The sequence below is a fragment of the Bos indicus x Bos taurus genome, chromosome 25 (genome assembly GCF_003369695.1).
Source record: "Bos indicus x Bos taurus breed Angus x Brahman F1 hybrid chromosome 25, Bos_hybrid_MaternalHap_v2.0, whole genome shotgun sequence".
NCBI classification, from domain to species: Eukaryota; Metazoa; Chordata; class Mammalia; order Artiodactyla; family Bovidae; genus Bos; species Bos indicus x Bos taurus.
In genome coordinates this window covers 7,899,745-7,926,133 of record NC_040100.1, presented here as the reverse complement: position 1 = coordinate 7,926,133, position 26,389 = coordinate 7,899,745, and the positions used below count along the sequence as shown (strand labels likewise).

The following is a 26,389-nucleotide window of genomic DNA, read 5'->3' as shown; positions in this document are numbered from 1 at the left end:
ACACACCCAGCCTCCCTGAGCTTAGAAACGCTAGTCTCTGCACTTTAACACGATGCCTGGGGGGCCGTTTAAAATGAAAAAACCATGGAGAAAAAGCACAAAGATGCAGAAAAGGCCCGCCATTAAATAGACAAGTATGAGCTGAAACCAGAGGGCTGAGTGTTGCCTTATTTGACTTCAGCTGGCAACCGTGCATGGGGCAACTCAAAATTTCACCACTGTGAGCATGTCTGCACCTGGCTGCAAAAGTATGGATTTGGGTTACAAATCAAATTGACTAGGCCAGTTCACAGAAGCAGAAGGTGTGGACCACGAGGAGCGACCGTATTTAAGACTATTAGACGCTGTGACACAAGTCTATATTATTATGCAAACACACGCACATACCACACTCGGGTGGGGGTGGCTCATTACAGGAGGGCCTTCAGCCTGGCACCCTCTCTGCCAGGTTTGAGCTCTGCATGCCCCTCCCTGCAGCGGCCCGGCCAGTGGCCAGAGCTGGGAGGATGGACACTGCAGTCACGCCCGGGTTCAGGTGGCAGCGCGATACGTCCTTGCTGAGGGATAGTTCATCAAACCCACTTCACCTGCCTTCACTCATCAAGGTCGTTTAGGCTGGCAGTCCCCTTAGTGGTGCGGAGCCTTCACAGTGAGGTGTTTGCTAAGTAGTCTTACAGGAGCTTGGAGGCACCTGTGCCCAGTTGGAGCTGAGCTGGTTAAGACCACACAGGATCACTGACCCTCCACATGGGTGACCTTTTGATGTCAGAGATCCACCCTCAGATGGTGCTAAACGTCTCCATTTTTTTTTTTTTTTGGCCTCGCCAGGGGAATTGGGGGGATGGTGCTTGCAGGATCTTAGTTCCCCAATCAAGGATGGAACCTGGGCCTTCATCAGTGGAAGTGTGGGGTCTTAACCATTAGACCACCAAGGAAATCCCATGCCTCCATTTCTGAAGGTGCAGAGGCCTGTAGCTGAGTTCCACCTGCACAGGGCGATGATGACCACACCTTTTCTCAATCACCTGTCCCTACGCCCCCCATGCCCTCCTCACCCAGGACCAGCCTGTTTCTCTGTTTGCTCTCCCACAATGCACCCCAAGCCTCTTGCCTTCTGGGAGGCAGACATGAGGTTTGTTCTCTCTCCTCATTTGGCTGCCTCGTGAACAAACCCTGTCAGCTGTGAGCCTCAGCGTCTCGGCGTCTTGGCCTGCTGGGCATCAGGCAAGATGAACTGGGTTCGGTGATGGTCTGAGCCGGCTAGGCGTAAGCCCAGACTGGCCTTCTGCCCGGGGCTTGATAGCTGGTGCTGTCGAGAGCAGCTGCCTCGTCCTTTGGAAGACCTCTTTGGGTGATGCTGTGAAAGTGCTGCACTCAATATGCCAGCAAACGTGGAAACTCAGCAGTGGCCACAGGACTGGAAAAGGTCAGTTCTCATTCCAATCCCAAAGAAAGGCAATGCCAAAGAATGCTCAAACTACCGAACAATTGCACTCATCTCACACGCCAGCAAAGTAATGCTCAAAATTCTCCAAGCCTGGCTTTAACAATACATGAACCGTGAACTTCCAGATGTTCAAGCTAGTTTTAGAAAAGGCAGAAGAACCAGAGATCAAATTGCCAAAATCCGTTGGATCATCGAAAAAGCAAGAGAGTTCCAGAAAAACATTTATTTCTGCTTTATTGACTATGCCAAAGCCTTTGACTGTGTGGATCACAACAAACTATGGAAAATTCTTAAAAGAGATTTATTCCTTAAAAGGAATAAAATAGAAAGCCCAGAGATAAATCCACGCACATATGGACACCGTATCTTTGACAAAGGAGGCAAGAATATACAATGGATTAAAGACAATCTCTTTAACAAGTGGTGCTGGGAAATCTGGTCAACCACTTGTAAAAGAATGAAACTAGACCACTTTCTAACACCATACACAAAAATAAATTCAAAATGGATTAAAGATCTAAACGTAAGACCAGAAACTATAAAACTCCTAGAGGAGAACATAGGCAAAACACTCTCTGACATATATCACAGCAGGATCCTCTATGACCCACCTCCCAGAATATTGGAAATAAAAGCAAAAATAAACAAATGGGACCTAATTAACCTTAAAAGCTTCTGCACATCAAAGGAAACTATTAGCAAGGTGAAAAGACAGCCTTCAGAATGGGAGAAAATAATAGCAAATGAAGCAACTGACAAACAACTAATCTCAAAAATATACAAGCAACTCCTACAGCTCAACTCCAGAAAAATAAATGACCCAATCAAAAAATGGGCCAAAGAACTAAATAGACATTTCTCCAAAGAAGACATACAGATGGCTAACAAACACATGAAAAGATGCTCAACATCACTCATTATCAGAGAAATGCAAATCAAAACCACTATGAGGTACCATTTCACGCCAGTCAAAATGGCTGCGATCCAAAAGTCTACAAATAATAAATGCTGGAGAGGGTGTGGAGAAAAGGGAACCCTCTTACACTGTTGGTGGGAATGCAAACTGGTACAGCCACTGTGAAGAACAGTGTGGAGATTCCTTAAAAAACTGGAAATAGAACTGCCTTATGATCCAGCAATCCCACTGCTGGGCATACACACTGAGGAAACCAGAAGGGAAAGAGACACGTGTACCCCCAATGTTCATCGCAGCACTGTTTATAATAGCCAGGACATGGAAGCAACCTAGATGTCCATCAGCAGATGAATGGATAAGAAAGCTGTGGTACATATACACAATGGAGTATTACTCAGCCATTAAAAAGAATACATTTGAGTCAGTTCTAATGAGGTGGATGAAACTGGAGCCTATTATACAGAGTGAAGTAAGCCAGAAGGAAAAACATAAATACAGTATACTAACTCATATATATGGAATTTAGAAAGATGGTAACAATAACCTGGTGTACGAGACAGCAAAAGAGACACTGATGTATAGATCAGTCTTATGGACTCTGTGGGAGAGGGAGAGGGTGGAAAGATTTGGGAGAGTGACATTGAAACACGTAGAATAAAAAAAAAAAAAAAGAGAGATGGGAATACCAGATCACCTCCTGAGAAATCTGTATGCAGGTCAGAAAGCAACAGTTAGAACTGGACATGGAACAACAGACTGGTTCCAAATTGGGAAAGGAGTACATCAAGGCTGTATATTGTCACCCTACTTATTTAACTAATATGCAGAGTATATCATGAGAAACGCTGGGCTGGATGAAGCACGAGCTGGAATCAAGATTGCCGGCAGAAATATCAATAACCTCAGGTATGCAGATAACACCACCCTTATGGCAGAAAGTGAAGAGGAACTAAAGAGGCTCTTGATGAAAGTGAAAGAGGAGAGTGAAAAAGCTGGCTTAAAACTCAACATTTGGAAAATTAAGATTATGGCACCTGGTCCTGCCGGGAGCCGGCATATTGCATACTGAGTGCATATTGCATATTGAGTGCAGCACTTTCCACAGCATCATCTTTCAGGATCTGGAATAGCTCAACTGGAATTCTATCTCTGCCGGGAGCCAGCGTGAGGAGCCCCACCCATGACAAAGGTCATGAGGAAGGAGGCTCGGCATACACAAAGGCGGGATCCAGCCTCAGGAATCCCCCTGGAAATTCTCGAGCATCTACCCCCAAAACCAGAGTCTGCCTACTTTCTGCTTTGTGCTTTCACCTACACCTCTGACTTTACGGGGGGCTGTCCCCCACTACATCTCTCTGAAAAAAGAGTTAGCTTACAGCTCCAGTTAATAATTCCTGGGTGTGACAGTGTTTCAACCTACAAACTCCTTTGGAAGTCCTCTAGCCTGCCTGAATAGGTTTTTCCGGCCACATGTGATTGCTCAGAGCCTCCCACCTGTGAGAGGCATGAGATGTTCTAAACTGTCTAAATACAGATTCCTTTGAGCAGTTAAAAGATTGATTAGAAATTGTATTGGTGAAGGGATTTTCACTTGTTGGGCCAATGTTTGCTGCTAAGTTTCCATATCCCTTACCTGCTGTGTCCCTGGCAGTGTATTGATTAATATAATTGGTGTAAGTAGTAGCTTTAATGTTTGTAACCTGGGACCCTTGAGTTAATTCTTTTTCTTGTTATAGCCCACCACACCTTTGCTCTGTAGGAATGCAACTTTATCTAATGCTTTTGGAGGGTGGCTCCCGACCAATCACCTTTAGAGATAAATAAGTTTTCTGAAGAAAGGGTCTTAAAATGTTAACAGGCCTCCGGGCCAGAAGATGATGCAAATCACCTAAGCTTTTGCATATGATCAGTTTGCAGGAAGAAAGCCTGGCTTGCTGCATGACTCTACCCCTTCCCCCATTATCCTTTATGCATAACTTAAGGTATAAAAACTACTTTGGAAAATAAAGTGCGGGCCTTGTTCACTGAAACTTGGTCTCCCCATGTCGTTCTTTCTCTCACCTTCTGCCTGAATTATTCAGCCTCTTTTCTCCACTGAATTTCCTCACTGAGCTATCCTTATTTCAGCCTCTTTTCTTCACTGAATTTTCCTACTGAGCTATCCTTATTCTATTATTCTTTATATCCTTAATTAACGTTTAATTAAGCAGTTGTTTCCTGATCCTCGCCGACGCCGTCCCCGCTTCAAATTCCCTGGATCCACCGGGTCTGGACCCCGGCACGGTCCCATCACTTCATGGCAAATAGATGGGGAAACAATGGAAACAGTGACAGACTGTGTTCTTGGGCTCCAAAATCACTGCAGATGGTGACTGCAGCCATGAAATTAAAAGATGCTTGCTTCTTGGAAGGAAACCTATAATCAACCTAGATAGCATATCAAAAAGCAGAGACATTACTTTGCCAACAAAGGTCCATCTAGTCAAAGCTATGGTTTTTCCATTGGTCATGTATGGATGTGAGAGTTGGACTATAAAGAAAGCTGAGTGCTGAAGAATTGATGCTTTTGAACTATGGTGTTGGAGAAGACTCTGGAGAGTCCCTGGGACTGCAAGGAGATCCAACCAGTCCATTCTAAAGGAAATCAGTCCTGTATATTCATTGGAAGGACTGATGTTGAATCTGAAGCTCCAGTACTTTGGCCACCTGATGCGAGGAACTGACTCTTTGGAAAAGACCCTGATGCTGGGAAAGATTGAAGGCAGTAGGAGAAGGGGACGACAGAGCATGAGATGGTTGGATGGCATCACCAATCGATGGACACGAGTTTGAGTAAGCTCTGGGAGGTTGGTGATGGACAGGGAGGCCTGGCGTGCTGTCCTCTATGGGGTGGCAGACTCAGACACGACTGAGCGACTGAACACACCAGTACCTAGCTTGTTTGGCATTCCCGGCCAGACTGGGCGGGGGCGGTTGGGGAGGGAAGGGACAGAGGCCCACCTGGCAGTGTAATGGAAACCAGGGCCCGGCTGCTCAAAAGCGGATAAAAAGAGGTAGGTTGGTGGAAAGGAAAGTTTGTTTTATTTTGGATGCCAGTGTAGAGAGGGCGCAGGGCAGATGCCTGTCGAAAAGCCAACTCCCCCTCCACCCCGACTCCGACAGTCCAGGGCCAAGAGCTTTTATAGACTGAGGGAGGGGCTCCATGCAGAAAGAGCACAGTCAGCTCTGACAGTCATCCTGAAGTTGGCCACACAGCGGTCTGCCCAGCATTACCTTGATTCTTTTAAGTACAGTTGGTCTTCAGTTCCAGGGCCGGCTTGTTCCCATTTCCTTGAGGCCAGTTCTTGAAACTGTGGTAGCTTTTGTCACGGCCGTGGGACTTCCCAGGTGATGCAGTGGTAAAGAGCCTGCCTGCCAATGCAGGACATACAGGAGATGCAAGTTTGATTCCCGGGTCAGGAAGGGTCCCCCTGGAGAAGGAAAAGGCAACCCACTCCAGTATTCTTGCCTGGAAAATTCTATGGACAGAAGAGCCTGGCGGGCTACAGTCCAGGAGGTTGCCAAGAGTCGGCCACGACTGAGGGGCTGAGCACACAGGCATGTCAGGGCTACAGCCTGGTCATCATGTAGTTAACTTCTTCCACGTGATGAGGTTTCAGCATCTATAAGACAGGTCACAGGATATGCCTCAGAACATGCTCTATAGCCCTTGAGAAGGAACTAGGGGTCCTTAACGTATGACTAAACTATGGTTATCTGGTCTCCTTTGACTCTCTTTTTGTTTCTACATCTTCTTCTCTGATTAAACTTAGTCTTTGACTCAAGTTTTTCCCCAAAAGGCAGGCAGGGGACATGGGGGACAAAGACCATAGGGTCAGCAGAATTTTGGTAAAAAAGTATAAAAGGTCCCAGCTGCTCAGGTACTCCATACCTGGGTTGGATGCCCAGGGCTCTGGTCTTTGGTCTTATTTCTGGTCTGGTTTGTATGTGCCAAGACATCCTTTGGACTCTGGGCCTAAAAATGGATCCTTAAGTTATGTTACAAATTTGCAACTAGATTTGTTCTGTAAATGGAAGAAACACCGGGATGAAATACCTTGTGTGCAGTCGATTGTTACTGTATCAGAATAAACCTGCCCGCTAAAGGAGCAGCGCAGCACAGAATTCAATCCCTCCTGAAGCCCTCCTGGATGGAACACAGCTTAACGTGTCTCCGAGTCACCTCACACTCCAGTTGTTGTTTTTGTTTATCACTAAGTCATGTCTGACTGTTCAACTCCGCGGACTGTGATCCTCCAGGCTCCTCTGTCCGTGGGATTTTCCAGGTAAGAATACTAGTGTGCATTGCCATTTCCTTCTCCAAGGGATCTTCCCGACCCAGGGATCGAACCTGGGCCTCCTACATTGCAGGCAGGTTGTTTACCATCTGAGCTACCAGGGAAATACAATTTTACTATCTAGAAACTGAGCACAGATGAATATTAGTTTGTGCATGACTCACAGGCAGTTAATCAAATTGTAGAAGATACTTGTCCATGAGTCCCTAACCCATACCTTCTCATCACTGCTCTGCTCACACGAGGTTTTTGTTGGTTTACTTACTGGATTTGAAGAATGCTGTGTGCGTGTGTGCGTGTGTGTGCTTGCATACTCTTGAGATTTGAATCCCAAGAATTGTTTGCTTTTAATGGAAAGATCTAGATACAAGAGTTAACCATTCTGCTGGACAGGAAGTTCTCAGAGACTTAAAAATTCCTGCACGATATCTGTAGAAATCCTGGCTAAAGATTTGAAGGCCCTTGAAATAAAAGAGGGAGCCCCGCTCTAGTATGAGGATGGTACCATTTGATTGCATGTAAAACAAAGGACCCCTGAGACCAGACTACAGTTTTGACTTTGAACTTTATGGCTGAATGAAGCTGTAAGGTGTCCGAGGAAAAGGCATAGTTCTCTGCTGTCTGTTGACCCCTTGGGTTTTGAACTCTCACAAGGACAGAGTCTTGTCCCCTGACAGAAAGGAAGCTCTAGCCGGGCTTGCAGTTCCCACTATCAGGAGACAGTTGTGGGGATTCCTGAGAATGGCTAGGTTCTGAAGCATTTGGATCCACAACTTAAAAAAAAAATATTATTTATTTGGCTGTGCTAGGTCTTAGTGGAGAAGGCAATGGCACCCCACTCCAGTACTGTTGCCTGGAAAATCCCATGGGTGGAGGAGCCTGGTAGGCTGCAGACCATGGGGTTGCGAAGAGTCGGACATGACTAAGCGACTTTGCTTTCACTTTTCACTTGCATGCTTTGGAGAAGGCAATGGCAGCCCACTCCAGTGTTCTTGCCTGGAGAATCCCAGGGACGGGGGAGCCTGGTGGGCTGCTGTCTATGGGGTCACACAGAGTCGGACACGACTGAAGCGACTTAGCAGCAGCAGGTCTTAGTCGCAGCATGTGGGATCTAGTCCCCGACCAGTGATTGGACCTGGGCCTCCTGCGTTGGGAGCTCGGAGTCTTAAGCCACTGGATCACCAGCAAAGTCCCTTTGTGGAGCATGATGGGAAGTGGAAACCATACTATGGAGAACTGTCCAGAGATCATCCAAGCTTTGGCTGGTTCCAGGTCTCCTACACTGATTCCTCCCACTGGGCAGGTGAACCCCGAACAGATCTTAAGCAGCTTTTCAGAATGAAAAGAAATTAAGGCTTGGAAAGAATTCAGTGATCAGGACTTCTCAAAGTTGGGCAAAGGCAGGTGCTCTCTCTAGCTGTTGGGTGTCTTTAACACTTGCTCCTTTAACATGTATGGCTGTGCATGCTCTTCGGTGCTGTGCTCAGGTTTTCTCTAGTTGTGGTGTGAGGGCTTCTTAGTGCAGTGGCTTCTTTTGTTGCAGAGCACAGGCTCTGACTTCAGTGGTCATGGAGTGTGGGCTCAGTAGTTACCGCTCGAGGGCTGAGTTGCCCCTGGCACGTGAAATCCTCCTGGAACATCGATGGAACCCGTGTCCCCTACATTGGCAGGCAGATTCCTAACCATCGGGCCACTGGGGAAGTCCTGGTGGTGGTGCTGTTCGGTTGGTCAGTCACGTCCGACTCTCTGCGATGTCATGAACTGCAGCACGCCAGGCTTCTCTGTCCTTCACCATTTCCCAGAGCTTGCTGAAACTCATGTCCATTGACTCAGTGATGCCATGCAACCATCTCATCCTGTCGTCCCTTTCTCCTCCTGCCTTCAGTCTTTCCCAGCATTAGGGTCTTTTCTAATGAGTCAGCTCTTCACATCAGGTGGCCAAAGTATTGGAGCTTCAGCATCAGTCCTTCCAATGAATATTCAGGACTGATTTCCTTTAGGATTGACTGGTTTGATCCCTTTGCAGTCCAAGGGACTCTCAACAGTTTTCTCTAACACACTTCAAAAGCATCAATTCTTTGGCACTCAGCTTTCTTTATGGTCCAACTCTCACATCCATACATGACTACTGGAAAAACCATGGCTTTGACTATACAGACCTTTGTCCAAGCTGTTGGAAATTTCATCCGAAATCTTTTTCTGTATGTAATGATACCTACCTCTTGTCCTGCCTGTCATTAATTTTTCAGCTGTCCCTAACTTCACTGTGACTTCCAATGTGACATATCTGATTAGTCTACTCAACAGAATTTCCTGTCCTGTTTTTCCTTGTTTAAGCTGAAATTTGGTCCTTGTGACCTCAGATTTAAAAAAAAAAATAATCCTTTTCTACCGTCAAGGTTCTGTTAGGTGAGAATAGAAAACATACGGATTTTTCCAGCCTGTGTTCCTTCCATATTTAGTATCTAAGTGTTTCAGCCAAACTGCTAATGATTGGGACTCTCCAGTATGTAAGGAGGTAAGACACTGATTCCCTGGCTTGACTGTGTCCTAGATGAGATCCGGGGCCTAAATTTTAACAGTGTGCGGTGTCCCCCTCAGAGCTGGTCTTTGTCTGCCGTTTTGATTATCAGTCTTGGGCCCGTGACAGTTGGTACAGAGGTGGTTATCTGTTTATTGGGATCAAAGTGCTCACTGGAAACTGGGAACAAGAGAATGTTTAAATGAGCACTCAGCAGCTGCATTCTTCAAGCCCTTGTTAGCCCTATGCTTTTTTAAAAAACTTTTAATTGGAGTACAGCTGATGTACAACGTTGTGCTGTTAAGAGGGCGGCTTCCCAGGTGGCTCGGTGGTAAAGAGTCCGCCTGCCAATGCAGGAGATGTGGGTTCATTCCCTGGGTTGGGAAGATCCCTTGGAGAAGGAAATGGCAACCCACTCCAGTATTTTTGCCTGGAGAATCCCATGGACAGAGGAACCTGGTGGGTTCACAGAGTCGGACACGACTGAGTATGTGCGAACACTGATAAGAGGCAGAGGGCTAACACAGCTCTGTAAATCTGTCATCGCCCCTCCACTCTCAAGATTGAAGAATGATCAGAAGATACGGGGAATGAAACTGAGGGCAATTATCAGCCAAATCCATTTCCTCTGCCTGCATTAATCAGGGTCATTTGTTCTGAGACGTGTGTGTCAACAAGAAGCACAGAGCCTAAACGGTGTTTGTCAGTTGTTTCCCGGGGGCGTGGAGTCCGCTGTGTCTAGTTTGAGCTGAGCTGGCTAAGGCTGGATAGGACCAATGACTCCCCAAATGGGCCGGCCCGTGTGTCCACATGGTGACCTTCTGACCTTGAAGGGTAACCCTCAGATGGTGCTGTAAGCAGATCCACTTTTGAACGTGCAGAGGCCGGTAGCTTAGTTGCGTCTGCACAGAATGACGGTTGTCACAGCTTTCTCCAGTTCCCCATCCCCACTACCCTCACGCCTCAGGCCGCCTCGCTTCTTTACACCGTGAACACCAGGAGCCCTTCCCCTTCCAGGAAGTGAACCTCAGAGACGTGTTGTGTCTTGTTGCTTGACTGCCTTGTGAATAAACCCTCTCTGCTGCAAACCCTGGCATCTCAGCATTTTGGCTGCTGCATGTTGGGCCAAATGATCCTGGTTTGGTAACTGTCACAAAGGGCATTAATCTTTTTTTTTGCGGGGGTGGATCTCTCTCCTCCTCACTGATGACACCTAATTGTTCCCTTTTTCTAAACATTTTTCATTTCTGAAGAAATGAAACTGAGCAGGACTCGGGGGTTGGGCTTCTTGGGGACGGCCTCTTGTGTGTAGATTTACTGCTGTAGAGCAAAGGGATTCAGTTATATGTGTGTGTGTGTGTGTATGTATATACACATTTTAAATATTTTCCGTTATGGTTCATCACAGGATATTGAATATAGCTCTGTGCCATACAGTAGGACCTTATCTATTCTAAATATAAAAGCTTCCACCTGCTAACCTCAACCTCCCACTGCGCCCCTCTCCCAACACCCCCTCCCCCATAACCACCAGTCTGTCCTGTGTGTGTGATTCTGTTCCACAGGTGCCTTTGTGTCGTATTACACATACACGATATCGTATTCTTTCTTTTTCCGGCACTCACTGAACTGGGAGCAGAGTTAACCACTGGACTGTTAGGGAAGTCCCCATCTCTGACTTCACTTAGTATGATCATCTCTAGTTGGATCCATGTTGCTGCCAATGGCATGATTTCATTTTGTATGGCCGAGTATTTTCCACTGTACATATGTACATCTTTACCCAGCGATCTGTCGATGGTCATTCAGTTTGTTTCCATGTCTTGGCTATTGTGAGCAGTGCTGCAAGCATAGGGGTGTGTGTGCCCTTTTCAATGAGAGTCGAGTCTGGGCATGCGCCCGGGAGTAGGGTTGCTGGCGCAGTCACTTTGTGCTGTTGCACCGAGGGGCACGTCAGCCCCTGGCCGGCTGCGGCTCTCGGATCCAGTCCAGCAGCAGTCTGAGCAGCTGTGTCGCTGGGACGGCTCTGAGTGCTGACTGCCAACTCGGCGTCCCTGGCCCACAGCAGTTTCGGTTCTGTGGTGAAGGACTCAAGGCTCCGGTTCTGGTCTGGGAGACGTCACCAGTGAGCAGTGGGACTCTGCGTGCGATCACACCAGGGCATCTCCCCTACTGGGCTCCTGGGGCTGGAATCTGTCCTTGGTGTGGGGGGGAGTGTGTGGGGGGGAAGCACAGGACTTGGTCATCTGGTTTTGAGCACAATGCTGCTCTAAGTGGAGCCTTCTCTTCCGGGTTGAGGAATCCTTCAGCCACCCCGCACTGCGTGGGCCACTTGGGAAACTCCTCATTAAACCACAGCTGGCTGTCGTTACCCTTCTCTGGAACAACAGATAGGAAATCTTCCCATCCTCGTGCTGGGAACTATGATCTGAGGGGCCTCTGAGCACTGGTTGCCTGGTTCTGATCTGTTTCTGATAATCCCAGCTCTTTGAAAAGATAAGAAATGAGAGCTCTATGCCTCCTGTTATTCCCCTAGGGTGTCTTACAAAACTGGGGAATTTTCAGCTAGATCTCTATGAAAAGAAAGATGACTTCGGTGTAACACCACGTGGCCACAATGTTATTTAGACTTCCGGAGAAAAATGGCCATGATAAAACTCTTGACATTCTAATTGTTTCCTTTTTGCATATGCAGTTAGAGAAATCTGGCTTGATAGAATTTTTCAAAATTCCGACCCCGAGAGCAAAAGTTTTCCTAGGTACAAAGCCGAAATTGTAACTCCCATTTCCTTTAAATGCAAACACAGCTCACTCTGTCTGAGACTATGGTTTTAGCTTAATAGGTAGAACCTGAACTGAAAGGAAATGGAAAAGCCTTTTAAAATCAAGTGAAACTTATTTCAACTGCTATAAGTTAATGTGTTAAAACTACATGAGAAGCATTATCAAATGAGTGCTAAGCCCTAAGTAATACTGTATGGGTAAATGTCATTAAGTGTTCTAGAAACTATACCACTGTTATCAATCTTAACTGAATGGTATTGTTATCAATCTTAATTCTTGTTAACACATTACTGACTGGGGAATTTTTGCAGAAATGAATGCCTCTGGCCAGCAATTTGTTATGTAAGTGAATGTGGAAATATCTTTGATCAATAGTGTTCAGATAACAAAAGACGTATTGAAACGTCTCTGGTCAGTAAGTTGTTAAAATACTGTACGTCACAGCAACGTGGTTAGGCGTCTTTGTCAGCTGCACTGCGTATCCTTAACTGCGCCTCTTCAAGTCCCTTGTCATTCACAGGGGATACTTCACTGATGCTTTTGCAAAAATGCTTCATCTTTAAGAAGTCTCACAGAAAGGACTTTCTGGCAAGCACAAGATTCTGATAACTTCCAGATCATACTGCTGAACTGGGTGAGAAATTAATTCTAATGGAAACCCTGATGGTTTCATCAAACTGTTAACAAGATTAAGGATTAGTTACATGGGACTGAGTTAACTGATGAATATACTTATAACAGTTTTTAGTCTGTATCTTCTAGACATAAGGAAATCTTTTTAAAAAGTTAAATTTGATATTCCTCAGGAAGAATTCTGGCACAGTCGATATAAAAGAGCCTATACGACAATTACACTGAGGTAAATAATCAGGCCAAGTTTATCGAAACGACTTAACTTGGCAGTGTCAGTGGCTCACTCGTTTTCGACTCTTTGCAATCCCATGGACTGAAGTGTCCATGGAATTCTCCAGGCGAGAATACTGGAGTGGGTTGCCATTTCCCTCTCCAGACGATCTTCCTGACCCAGGGACTGAACCCAGGTGTTCTCCGTTGCAAGCAGATTCTTTACCGCCTGAGCCACAAAGGGTAATTTAGAGAGATTATGTTTTGATAACATACCTTTGTGGATACTGAGGCTTTGTATATGCTGAGGTTGTTGTATTAGATGACCTTGTTGTTATGTTATATTATAAAGCCTAAGTTTTAAAGGAATATTCCAAGCTTGTTTCTGAAGCTGATCACAGTAATCTGTCTTTGGATGAAGATCAGATGCCCCGTGATCCACAACCAGGAGATTATACATACTGGAAAAGACATCATTTATTCAGACTCTCTCCAACCTAAATGAAAGATCTGTCAGGTATCTAGTAGCTCATGCACAGTGGAAATGGAAAGAAACTGACTCTTGAATGAACTGTTTCCCACTTGAGGGCTTCTGCACTGGACTGGTCTAGAGAGAGGACTGCTGACCTCCAACAACGCTGACCCCAGGATGAGAAGAGAACCCAGTGTAGACAGCTGAGCCAGGAATCTGAGCCAGGTCTGTACGATCCACCGTAATTCAACTGAACTGTTCACCAATGGTCTCCCTCTCAAAACAGAAGGTTTTACTTCTAATCGTACTTCTGACTCCAATGTTCAAGACAGAAAATTCTCTTGTCAAGTTGAGTACTCATGACATTTATCACCACTTGCTTTTAACTCTACTCTAAAAGCATGTGTACGATGTTTGTGTGACAGTTTGGTATAAATGATAATGTATAGCCTATAAAATTAGCGCACCTGTGAGCTGGTTCACTATGTTTGATTAGTTTTTCTCATATTTAATATTTTTATATATTTAAATATAAATATATATAAAAGGAGGCCTAGCATTGAGGGACAAGTATTTTGAATCATCAGTGCTTTCTCCTGAAAGATTTACAAACAAAAGGAGGAAAATAATGGCAACTTTCACACCCCCAGGTATAGAGAAGTATTTTGCCTTATACAGGCTGTTCTAGTTCGTCAAACATACACTGCATACATCTACTTTAAAGAATGTATTTACAAAATCAAAATGACGTAACCGTAGTTCAGACATTCAGTATGGACCTGGGTGCCTATTACGGACATGGGTTCAGACATGTTCCTGCATTACTGAGAACCTGACCTTTCTGAACTGTATCAGACTCAAGGACACTCTCAGCTGCCATGAAGTGTCTCTGTTTAGGAATACAGGGAGTCCCCTACATATAAATGAGTTCCTAAGTCCAACAAAGTTAGTCTAGGTGCCCAACCGACACAGCCGCTCTACAGCACTGCGCTAGGTTCATGCTCTTCACACAATATAGAAACAGAAAAAACATTTTTAATCTTACAGTACAGTACCTTGAAAAGTACAGTCATACAACAGCTGGCATTGAGTGAGCAGCTAAGAAGAGTCACCGACAGGAGGAGGGAGACGGAGCTGAAGGATCGTCAGCAACAGGAGACGGAGGGCAGGTGCAGCTTCCCTCATGCCCCAGGTGGATGGAACACATTTACATCTTTCAAAGTTCAAAATGTGCAGGTTTGTATGTAGGGAGCTTACTGCAGTAATTAGCAAGACAGCTCAGGCTGTAGCTTCCCGGCAGAAGGTGCTAGATTCTTTCGGCAGAAAAGTACCAGATGATAAAACTGCTTTACATTTTAACCACAAAAGAGACATGCAGTGGCCCACAGCTCCTGTTATATATTTATATATATATATATATATATATATATATATATATACACACACACACACATATATATTTAAAAAAATAGCCCTGGAGAAGCTGAAACCCAAATAGAGTTAATTCAAAAGACTCCTTGGTTACAGAATTTATATAAAAATGACTCACCCCCAAAACTGATTTTCCTGGTTGCCATCTATAACAGACTCTGGGTATACGGCAGGTGCGTTTGGATCTCTATCCTCATTGTACTGTGTCTGATTTTCAAGCGTTTGTCCAGGTGCTGTGACAAAGCCATCAGAGAGGTAATGTTTTCATAATACAAAGTACTGGCACCAAGCAACTTGAGAATTCTTTTAAAAATGAAAAGAATTTGAAAATGAAAAGAAAGTCAATGCCTTTCTCCCACATTCTTGCACAAATTTAATTACAAATGAGAAAATGAAGACACAAAGGAAAGCAGTCAAGAAAGACAAATAATTCAGCCACAAACAAAGTCAAGGCCCTCCAGTTCCTCCTCACGGGCTATAAGTAGTGTCCTGAACCATACCCTTGAGTTGTTTTGCAGGTATTAAGATTTCCCACGAGGTGAAAGAAGTTACCTGCCTGCTGACCACCAGCAACGTAGACTCCAGACGGGCTGGAACCAGAAAGCTAAGAGTCCCCAGACATCACCCAGTTGCTCACCATCAACCAATCAGAATGGTGCATGAGCTGACGGCGCACCCTGTGCCCCTCTCCCTCGCAGTCTTTTGGGCTTTTGAGCACCAGCTGGCCTGTTCTCCTTGCTTGATGCCCTGCAGTGAACTTGGCTGTGGTAACACAAAGTACGGTGTCAGTCGCCTGGTTCTGCTGAGTGGATTGGGAGAGTGGATCCAAGCTTCCCGCTGGTAACAGAAAGCCTGCAAATCATTCAGCCTAAGGCACTAAAAGCCCACTGCACATCACCAGGAACTGCTGGAGGGCATCTCCCTGAGCAGCGTCTTCTGACATCCAGTAAAGGTAAAGACAAGCACCAGTCTAGTCACTGCCCACCTGCCTGGCACACATCTGCTGCGGAAGCTCCGAGCTCCTGGCTGGGGGCACCGGGCAGGGACTTGCCCGGAGTTCTCTGTCCCATCAGAGGCAGGGCCAGGACTCAATCCCAGGGCTCCAGGCTCGAAGCACGAGCTCTGACACACACACTTTGAGGGGACAAAGGAAACCAACAGTTCAAAGACAGGAGGACACAGAACTAACGGTCAGTCCCTAATGAAAGAGAAACACCACTTTCAAAACAGACAGTCAGGCTGTGTGCTAATTATGAGGGCTGACTTTCCATTTCAGCTTCCTGGGAAAGAAACTTCCTGTGACTTAAACTGTGGAAAGACAGACGTTATCACAGACGCCACATGGCTCAGGATGGAGCCAGGGAATCAAGAAACCTAAGATGTTTCCTCATTTCCCTTCACTCGAAACCACTATTTCCTTGATTATATCAAACTTTCTCTAGTGGCCCAGCGGGGTCCCCTGGGTCACCTGCTCTGGTCCAGCCCAGCCTGGCTCCTCTACCTGCTGACTTTCTATGACCAGCTGGTTTTCTGAAGTCCTCCTCACACGCCAGGTCTCTCTGCCGGCTCTGCCCCGGGTTCAGTCCCAGGTCTCCCTCTGCAGCTGCTGGGATGCGGGGAGAGGAGATAAGTCCTGGGGCGCAGTCTGCACCCTCAGCTGAAGGAAACGGAGGCCCCACGCCCTGCAGTGAGGGTTCCTTCCAGAGCCGAGGCCGTCTCCTGAGTCTGGGACCAGCCCGCTCCGTTGTGTCACGTCACAGCCTCTCTGCAGCTTCTGTAATTAGCATGTCACAGATCTGAACAAAATCTGGAGTTTTTCTGTTCTTTACTAAACATTCGTTTCACAGAAACCAGCGCCAAGCTCGTCACCGTCCACTTATGTGAGAGCAGGCCCCAGGTTCCCCCCTTTCAACAAGGACATTAACGGACCCCACTTGGCAGCGCCCTCGAGCGTCCAGGAGGCTAGTCCTCTCCCTGCTGGCTGAGTCCTGCCCGCAGTGGGGCTGAGAGTCTTCGGGAGCAGCTCCCACCGCGTCTCTCCATGAGGCTTTGGGAGGGCGTTCAGAGCCCCGGGCCAAGGATGGGCCAGGCTCAGACAGCTGCGGGGCCAGCCCCGTCATCGCCCCGTGATGAAGCTGGGTGCATCCTCCTCCTCGTCCTCCGTCCCAGATGCCTCCTCGGAGCCACTGGATGGCTGCTCCTGGGTCTCACTGGATGCTGCAATCACACGGCATTTGGATCAGCGATACACCCATCCACTCGGAGAATCGGGTTCCCTGAGAACGGACTCCTGGGGAAAACCCAGGCGCCAGCCGTCTCTGGACTGGACAACGAGGAGCCGGAGAGGTCCTCATGCCCGCCAACCCCCAAGGCCACCCTGGGAATAAACGGCCAGTCCCAGAACCGACCTACCACTGCTGGAGGGTGGACCTCATCCCTCTAAGAGGGTCCAGCCCACACGAGATCCTGACGCCCCAGAAATCGGGCCTCACTGCTTTATATGTGGTCCCCTCCCTAGTCCACTGTCTTGGCAAGGCAACGCCCCAAGCCGCCCTTTGCCATTGAATGAGAATGACTACACCTGCTCACGTCCCTGCTCTCGCCCCATCTGCAAAGGGACTTTCAAAAACCATGCAGCAGAGGGCCCCGGCCACAACAAACATGGCAGCTCCCAGCTCTTCCCACAGACCCAGAAAGCCTCCCGCCAACACTCCACGTGCGCCTCTGAGTCCCAGTGTCTTCCCTGGCGTGTCTGCCAGTTCCCACAGTGCCGCTGAGCAGACCAAGAGCAGAGCACCAAGACAACTTGTGCCCGCCTCCTCCTGCTCCCCCTCTTCTTGCAGCAGGGCAGTGGGCGAGAGCTGGGACGAGGCGGAGCCAGAGCCCACGGAGCCCGCAGCTGCCCTCCGGCTCCCTGAGGACGCCAGGTGGCCATCCATGGGCATGGTGGGCACCTCCTGCAGAAGTGTAGGAACTCAATCCAGCGCCCACAGGCACCCAGAGCTTGGTTACTGCTGTCATCTCATCAAAGGACCAAAGAGCTTCAAGGCCTGGGGGTGCCCAGGGCACAGCATTGCGGGGAGCGAGCTCCGCCTCTGGCAAAGGTCATGAGGAAGGAGGCTTGGCATACGCAAAGGCGGGATCAAGCCTCAGGAGTCTCCCTGGAAATTCTCGAGCAATGTACCCCCAAAACCAGAGTCTGCCTACTTTCTGCTTTGTGCTTTCACCTACACCTCTGACTTTACGGGGGGCTGTCCCCCACTACCTCTCTGAAAAAAGTTAGCTTACAGCTCCAGTTAATAATTCCTGGGTGTGACAGTGTTTAACCTACAAACTCCTTTGGAAATCCTCTAGCCTGCCTGAATAGGTTTTTCCGGCCACATGTGATTGTTCAGAGCCTCCCAACTGTGAGAGGCAGGAGATGTTCTAAACTGTGTAAACACAGATTCTTTTGAATAGTTAAAAGATTGATTAGAAATTGTATTCGTGAAGGGATTTTCACTTGTTGGGCCAATGTTTGCTGCTAAGTTTCCATATCCCTTACCTGCTGTGTCCCTGGCAGTGTATTGATTAATATAATTGGTGTAAGTAGTAGCTTTAATGTTTGTAACCTGGGACCCTTGAGTTAATTCTTTTTCTTGTTATAGCCCACCACACCTTTGCTCTGTAGGAATGCAACTTTATCTAATGCTTTTGGAGGGTGGCTCCTGACCAATCACCTTTAGAGAAAAATAAGTTTTCTGAAGAAAAGGTCTTAAAATGTTAACAGGCCTCCGGGCCAGAAGATGATGCAAATCACCTAAGCTTTTGCATATGATAAGTTTGCAGGAAGAAAGCCTGGCTTACTGCATGACTCTACCCCTTCCCCCATTATCCTCTATACATAACTTAAGGTATAAAAACTACTTTGGAAAATAAAGTGCGGGCCTTGTTCACCGAAACTTGGTCTCACCATGTCGTTCTTTCTCTTACCTTCTGGCTGAATTATTCAGCCTCTTTTCTCCACTGAATTTCCTCACTGAGCTATCCTTATTTCAGCCTCTTTTCTTCACTGAATTTTACTGAGCTATCCTTATTCTATTACTCTTTATATCCTTAATTAACATTTAATTAAGCAATTGTTTCCTGATCTTCGCCTACGCCGTCTCTCCTTCGAATACCCTGGATCAGCCGGGGCTGGTCCCCGGCACAGCACGGTCTATTATCCACCTTTACACCATTGGCTGGGACACTAAAGCGTATTCATGGCAAGGGGTTGAAATCATCCCTATGATTTAATTCCTTAGGATTTTCTTCCTCCTTAACCTCATGCTTTTGAACTGTGGTGTTAGAGAAGACTCTTGAGAGTCCCTTGGACTGCAAGGAGATCCAACCAGTCCATTCTGAAGGAGATCAGCCCTGGGATTTCTTTGAAAGGAATGATACTAAAGCTAAAACTCCAGTACTTTGGCCACCTCATGCAAAGAGTTGACTCATTGGAAAAGACTCTGATGCTGGGAGGGATTGGGGGCAGGAGGAGAAAGGGACGACAGAGGATGAGATGGCTAGATGGCATCACTGACTCGATGGACATGAGTTTGGGTGAACTTCAGGAGTTGGTGATGGACAGGGAGGTCTGGTGTGCTGCGATTCATGGAGTCACAAAGAGTCGGACACGACTGAGCGACTGATCTGAACTGAACCTCATGCCAACAAGAATGAGAAAGTACAAAATGATGAGCATGTTTTAGTGGCTAAGTGCCGGGAGCACCATGGGAAGTCCCACCCATGACAAAGGTCATGCGGAGAGGACCTGACAGGCAAAGGCAGATCAGGACTCGAGGGACTCCCTGGACCTGCTCGAGCATCTACCCTGAAACCAAAATCTGTCTGTCTACTGTTTACTATATTATGCTCTTCACCAACTCTTCTGACATCAATAGGGGGCTCTCCCTGACCACCTTTCTCTGGAAAAAGTCAACTTAGGGCTTTAGTTAATAAGTCTCCTGGGCATGATAGGAGTGTTTCAATTCAAACCCCTCTGATGGCTTTCTAGCTTGCCTGACAGGTTCATCCAGACTTGCAGCTACGCATATGATTGTTCACAACTCCCCAGCCTTGAAAGACACGGGAAGCCTAAAACATTCTAAAAATACAGAACCTTTTGAAGAGTTAAAAACTATTAGAGTAGGGCTGGTGTAGGATTTCATTGTTGAGCCAGTGCTTGCTGCCAAGTGCCCACGTCCCTTACCCACTGTGCACCTGGGAGTGCACTGGCTAACACAGTTGGAATGTAAGAAAAACAAGCAGCAGCCTTGGAATCAACCACATCAGACCTTTGAGCTAATTGGTTCTTTCTCTGTTGTAACTCACTGCACCTTTGCTCTATGAGAATGTAACTCTGTTTAGCACTTTCTGAGGCTGACATAGATGAGAAATATTAAAAAAAAAAAAAAAACACAAGGGAAAATAAGTTTTCTGGTTGAGTAGCCTTTATCAAAAAAGGGTCATAAAATGTCCACAGGCCTCCAAGGCTGGAAGATAATGTACACAACATTGTTTATGGGAAAGGTATGCAGAAAAAATCCTGGTTTTGATAAAGACAAAAGAGATGTAATGTTTAGGCTGACTCTGTATGACTTTGCATCTTTCATTTCCTTCTATGTACAAGTCAAGGTATAAAAAGTTCCTTTTGAAAATAAAATTATGGGCCTCGCTCACCGAAGCTTGGTCTCCCCATGTCATTCTTTCTCTCTCTCTCTTTTCTCTCTCTTATCGCCGACGCTATCATCCTGAGGGTATCCCTGGATCCTGATTGGGCTGGACCCCAGCAGCTAAGATTTGCAGAACACGTATTACATGCCAGGCGCTGTGTGAAGTCTGTGCACGTCTGTACCCTCGTTTAATTCTAACAACGGTCTATGAGATGAGTAACGCTCCTCTATATCCATTTTACACATGAGGAATCAAGCTCAGAGAGCTTAAGTAATTTGCTAATTGAGGTCTCCCAATCGGTAAAACCAGGACCTAGGATTCCAACCTGGACTATGTGACTTTCAAGCCTCTGCCTACCTTGCCTGCAAAAATGCATAGGGAAATGGAGACGAAACTTGAGGTGACAGTCATAGAAAAGAACGAAATACAGCCCTTTGCAGCAACATGGACGGACTGAGGTGATCAATTGAGACAAACATCTACGGTATCACTTATATGTGTAATCTAAAAAACGACACAATGAACTCATTTACTAAACAGAGACAGACTCAGAGACTTAGAAAACAAACGTATGGTATGGGGAAGTGTCAGGGAGGGATCAATTACATACACACACTGCTACATGTAACAGATAATCAACAAGGACCTTCTGTACAGCGCAGAGAACTCGACTCAATACTCTGCAATGACCTATGTGAGGGCTTCCCCGATGGTGCAGTGGATAAGAATCTGCCTGCCAGTGCAGGGGACACAGGTCTGATCCCTGATCGGGGAGGATCCCACACGTCCCAGAGCAGCTAAGCCCTTTTGCCACAACTACTGAAGCCCGTGCACCTAGAGCCCCGCTCCACAGCATGAGAACCACTGCAATGGGAGGCCCCCTCACCACAGCTAGCGAAAGCCCACACAGAGCAAGCAGTCAGGGCAGCCGAGATAAACACATAACCTAGATGGGAAGAGAATCTGGAAAAGGATATACGTACAACTGAACCTCTGCTGTACACCCGACACTAACACAACATTGTGAAGCTACTACACCCCAATACGAAGTAAGAAAAACAAGGTGCAAGCAGTAACGGTGAGCACGCTGAATGGACAAGGAGAACGCGGCCCGTTCATGCAATGCAGGATTCGGCCTGAAAAGGGAAAAAGTTCTGACCGGGGGCTGCAACGGGGATGAACCCTGAGGACGCTACGCTGAGTCAAACGGGAGTCACAGGATGACGAATGCTCTATGATCTCTATTACAGGAGGTCCTGAGAGCACCAGATTCGGAGACGGAAGAGGAGACAGGTGGCTGCCAGGTGCTGGGAGGAGCAGGGAACGGGGAACTGCCGTTTCAAAACACAGGTTTTGTTTTACAAAATGAAGAGAGTTATGGGAGTAGATGACGGTGATAATGGTTGCATGACAACCTGAATGTATTTAGTACCACTGAACTGTACTGATGGTAAATCTTGTGTTGTGTGTATTTTCCAAAATTGTTAAAAAAAAAAAAAAGGGAGGGGGGAGCTGGGAAGGGGAGAAAGAAAGAAAACACACGCTATGGACCAGACACATAGCTCTGAGCTCCCTGGACTCACTGAGCACTGGCCTGAGGTCATGGGCACTCAGTCTCCACCCTGAAGGCAAGGCGATCGGGGTCTGCCACGTGTACACATTCCCCATTTACCAGCCGGGGAGCTCTGCTCTAGGACCTGCGCTCCCAGGGTGCAGCTGCTGATTATTTGTTTTGTTCTGTAACTTAGTCATCACAGGTCGGCCTCAAGCCTGAGAACCACCAACCATATCCAAAGAGGTCTGAACAGGCAGGGCAAGTGCACAGACTTTCATCTTGAATTCTGATCTTAAAGGGACCGGACAGTTGGAGATGTCTTTGAGCTCACCGAGTAGACAGCATGAGCAAGGCTGTTGCTTCACCGAGTTGAAGAGATATATGGACAAGAAGTTATTGCTGAAATTAAATGGTGGCAGACATGTCCAAGGAATGCTGTGGGGATCTGATCATTTACGAATCTTGTGATAGATGAGCGTGGAGATGGCTGCTGGTGGGCAACAGAACCCTACTGGAGTGGTGGCAGCGTGAGGAGACATCATCCTGTCACAGTCTGGGATCCAGTACGAACGATGGCTGTGCTCATCAGGGATTCAACGGTGTCCACATGCCCCCCTCCCCTGCATTTCACTATAAAATTGGGTTGTGTACATTTTATTACTGAACACTTTTGTTAAACTTTTGTTAACTGTTGGAGGAAAAAACTGAGTAAAACACTCATTAATCTGGGTGTCTGGGGAATGTGGTGTCTGGATGCCCGAGACGCTGACTGGCTGAGGAGAGCTCAAAGCACCGCTTGTGGCTGACAAGCTCTAAACACAACTGGTTCCTGCACGCAGGAGACAAGCTGTCGGAGCCTAGAAGTATCTCTCGGAGATGAGAAACTTAGGGACTAAGACCCAGCGCAGTCGTTTGACTCTTCAACAAAATCATTTCATTCTCCAACGAAAAGAAATGGGATTCAGAGGAACGGCTGAATCCTAGGTTAGGGGCTGAAAATACATAAGACAAGTCTGGACTACCCTGTAGTACCAGGAAGCTGAGAAGTACTGTTGCAAACAAAACAAACCCCCCAAACTCCACCAATGACGGGAGTCTGTGAAAGGGACAGGTGCTGTATGAAAGAGCGCCCAGTGGGCAAAGCTGGAACAATCTGAGCAAGAAAATAAAGCAGTATCGGATTAAACTTAAGAGTAGAAAATAAGCACCTCAGAGTCCACAGTTACAAAGAAAATGAGGACCAGACAAATCCATGCATTATTTCAAACAGCTGATGCAGCGCCTCTGCCCTCGTGGAGGGGCTGCGGAACCCCACCCCTTATGTGTGGGTCGTGCAGGGTGACTTCTTCCCAAAGGGTACAGCGTGGGAAGGGGAAGCAAAGAGTCGCCGTCCAGTAGAGGACCCTGATGAAACTGCCTGAGGAGGGCATCAGGGGCAGGATCAACAGCGACAAGTCCTCCTGATAAGCATCCAGCCCTGATGAGAGAACGGAACCTTATCTCTGTGGTCTTCTTCCTCCAAATAACTAACTCATGAGAAAAACGCCAGACAAATCCCAACCGAGGGACATTCTACGGAACACATGACCCTTGAAACTCTCAAGGTCATCAAAACAAAGTCTGGGGAACTGTCAGAGCGCACAGGAGCCGAAGGCTACATGATGATTAAATGTGGTGTGACGCCCTGCATGGGATTCTGGAACAAGAAAAAGGCACTAGGTAAAAAGTAAGGAAACAGAGGGTATGGACTTTAGCTACTACGTGTATCGACTGGTTCATGAACTGTGATGAATGAACCACATTAACTTAAGATGTTAACAACAGGGGGAAGTGGGCACACGGGAATTCTTTGTACTATACGATCTTCGCAGTGTTTCTGTAAATCTAAAATCATTCTAAAACCAAGCTTGTTATTATTTTTCTTAAAAGACACTGCCTACCCTCAGGGAACTGAGGCTGCGACTGAATAAACACATTATGTGATTTAGCAGATGCCATAACCAAACCCTGTGGGAGCAAAGCAGGAGGCTGGGGTGGGGAGGGACAGTAGGGAAGGTCTTACAAGGAGAGGAAGGTGCAAGGTGAGAAGCTTTCTGGGCAGACGGGGAGTTGGGAGCACGAGAAAGAGCACAGAGGCCTGCGCAGGAGCAGAGCGGGGAGGACGGGACAGAAGCTCGGTGAGCAGGGGACACATGGAAGGGAGCCGAGGTCAGAGAACAAGGGCGGGGAGGCCGGAGAGGGTGGGCGTGCAGGGCTGCTGGCTAGGGCTCAAGCACAGTCACCTCGGGGGTCAGCACGAGGCCAGTGGGGACACACTGTCTGGGATTAGCTGCGTGCTCTGTGGGCGCCCACTACTGCCTGGTCCCTCAGGCCCCTCAACTGTAAGATGGGGATAGCTGTAGGGCTGCTGTGAGGATTCTGTTAATACCTGCAGAGCACTGAGAACTGGGGCTACAAAGTACATGTTCAATAATGCTAAGGACTGTTACAAGTAAGAGTGGGGCCGCTCAGTCCTGTCCGACTCTTTGTGACCCCATGGACTGGGGCCTGCCAGGCTCTTCCATCCATGGGATTTTTCCAGGCAAGAATACTGCAGTGGGTTGCCATTTCCTTCTCCAGGGGATCTTCCCAACCCAGGGATTGAGCCCGGGTCTCTGGTATTGCAGGCAGACTCCTTACTGTCTGAGCCATCAGGGAAGTGCAGGAGAACAAATGACAATCCAGCCTGTTTGAGAGAGAGCTTTGGAGGCTGTTCAGGGTGGGTGGGAAGAGCATGGAGGCTGCTACCACAGTCCTGCCAGATCTGGGTCTGTATTTTTGTAAGTTTTTTTTTAATATGGTAAAATGCACACCACTGCACATCGCTGATGGCTGTAAAAACTGGTACTACTTCTTTTTTTTTTTTGGTACTACTTCTTTGGAAAGAAACTGGCAATACATTTCAAGAGCCAAAAACTCTTTTTATATTCTGTGATCTAATAATTGCCACTGCTGGAATTTTACCCAGAAAGGGAAGGGAGACAGGTTCATATATTTACTAAAATATCTTCTAAAGAAGAGAAAAACTGGAATCAGTCTACTGTCTAACAAAGGGAAAGTGTTAGGTATATCATGGCATGTCACTTGCTGGATATGATCAGTCACTGAAAAAGTTATGAAGGACAAGAAGTGCTTATAATGTTAAATAAAGTAAGCAAAAGGGAACATGTTCATATACTACAATTATAACTACATATAGGTGGTATGTTCACATGGTGAGATTAAAACAAAACGGACAGGGATGTCCCCTGGTGGTCCAGTGGCTGGGAATCCGCCTTGCAATGCGGGGCACGCGGGTTTCATCCTTCGCTAGGGAACTAAGATCCCACATACCTCAGGGCAACTAAGACCAGCAATGCGACTGCTGAACCCGCCCGCGCTGCCATGAAGGATCCCGCACGTCGCAACTAAGACCCAACACAGTCAAACAAACATTTAAAAAGAAGAAGAAAATGGATAGAGAGAAAGGTGGTCCATTAGGATGGCGATACTTGACCTTCCCCATTATTCTTACACTACTGTTTACAGACGGTTTTACAGTCTAGGTATCTGAGATTTTATTCACAAGACTGTAAGAATACTAGGGAAAATGCCAGAGTATAATTGAGGCTGATGTTAACTTTAATAAAAGCAAAACAAACAAAAACCTAAGACAACAGATGAATGAACAGACTGGAAAAAAAAACCCCTCCTTGCACCATGGAATTATAAGAACATGGAATAATATCTGTGATACAATGAAATATGATAAGAGGACAGCTACAAATATGATAATTATGTAAATAAGTTTATATGATAAAAATTGAAATAAACGTCATGAAAATGTTAAAGTGATTTTTTTAAGTAAGAATTACGGATAATTTTTTATTTTTGACTTTTTTTCTTTCCTGCGTATTCTAAACATTTCTAAAGTGATGCTGTATTACCTTTACTCTCAGAAGACACAAACGTTACGCACGGTTTCCCAGTATAGACAGCAGGGGTGAGAACTGCGGCACTCAAACACTTCGATCCAAAACATAAACTGAGTGTCCTCCCAACACCAGATGCCAGCTGAAATAGGAGTCGTATTAACTGGGGACACTATCGTCCCTCTCCCCCATGGGGAAGACACTCGGCAAAGGTCTGGAGACATTTCTTTTTGTTAGTGACGGAGGGGAGGGCGGGCGCTGCTGGCATCTGGGGGTAGAAGCCAGGATGCTCTTAATTATCCTACAGGGAACAGGACACCGTCCCTCAGAGCATCTGGCCGAGTGTCCACAGTGCTGAGGCCGATAGACTGCCCCTCCCACCCCAGTTCTGAAGTAATCATGACAGGTTCAGTGAACATCTGTCTCTCAATAATGTTAA

At 46.8% G+C, this 26,389-nt stretch overlaps 1 protein-coding gene and 1 long non-coding RNA gene across 3 annotated transcripts in view; one reads left to right on the top strand and one right to left on the bottom strand.

The window, feature by feature from the left end:
- Positions 1–5,958: 5,958 nt before the first annotated feature.
- Positions 5,959–26,389, bottom strand: part of PRKRIP1 (PRKR interacting protein 1) — a 36,955-nt gene continuing 16,524 nt past the window's right edge. Inside the window, exon 6 of one of the 2 annotated variants that reach the window (XM_027527606.1) lies at positions 5,959–6,025. In XM_027527606.1, coding sequence (XP_027383407.1) covers positions 5,994–6,025 — 32 coding nt within the window. In that variant the 3' untranslated portion in view covers positions 5,959–5,993. Of the gene's footprint in view, positions 6,026–14,335; positions 16,969–26,389 lie in introns of those variants that run through there. The other variant, XM_027527604.1, reaches the window with a different exon arrangement.
- Positions 13,013–15,307, top strand: LOC113883693. Its single transcript, XR_003508712.1, has 2 exons — positions 13,013–13,545; positions 14,368–15,307. It is a non-coding gene; the product is annotated as an uncharacterized LOC113883693 (long non-coding RNA).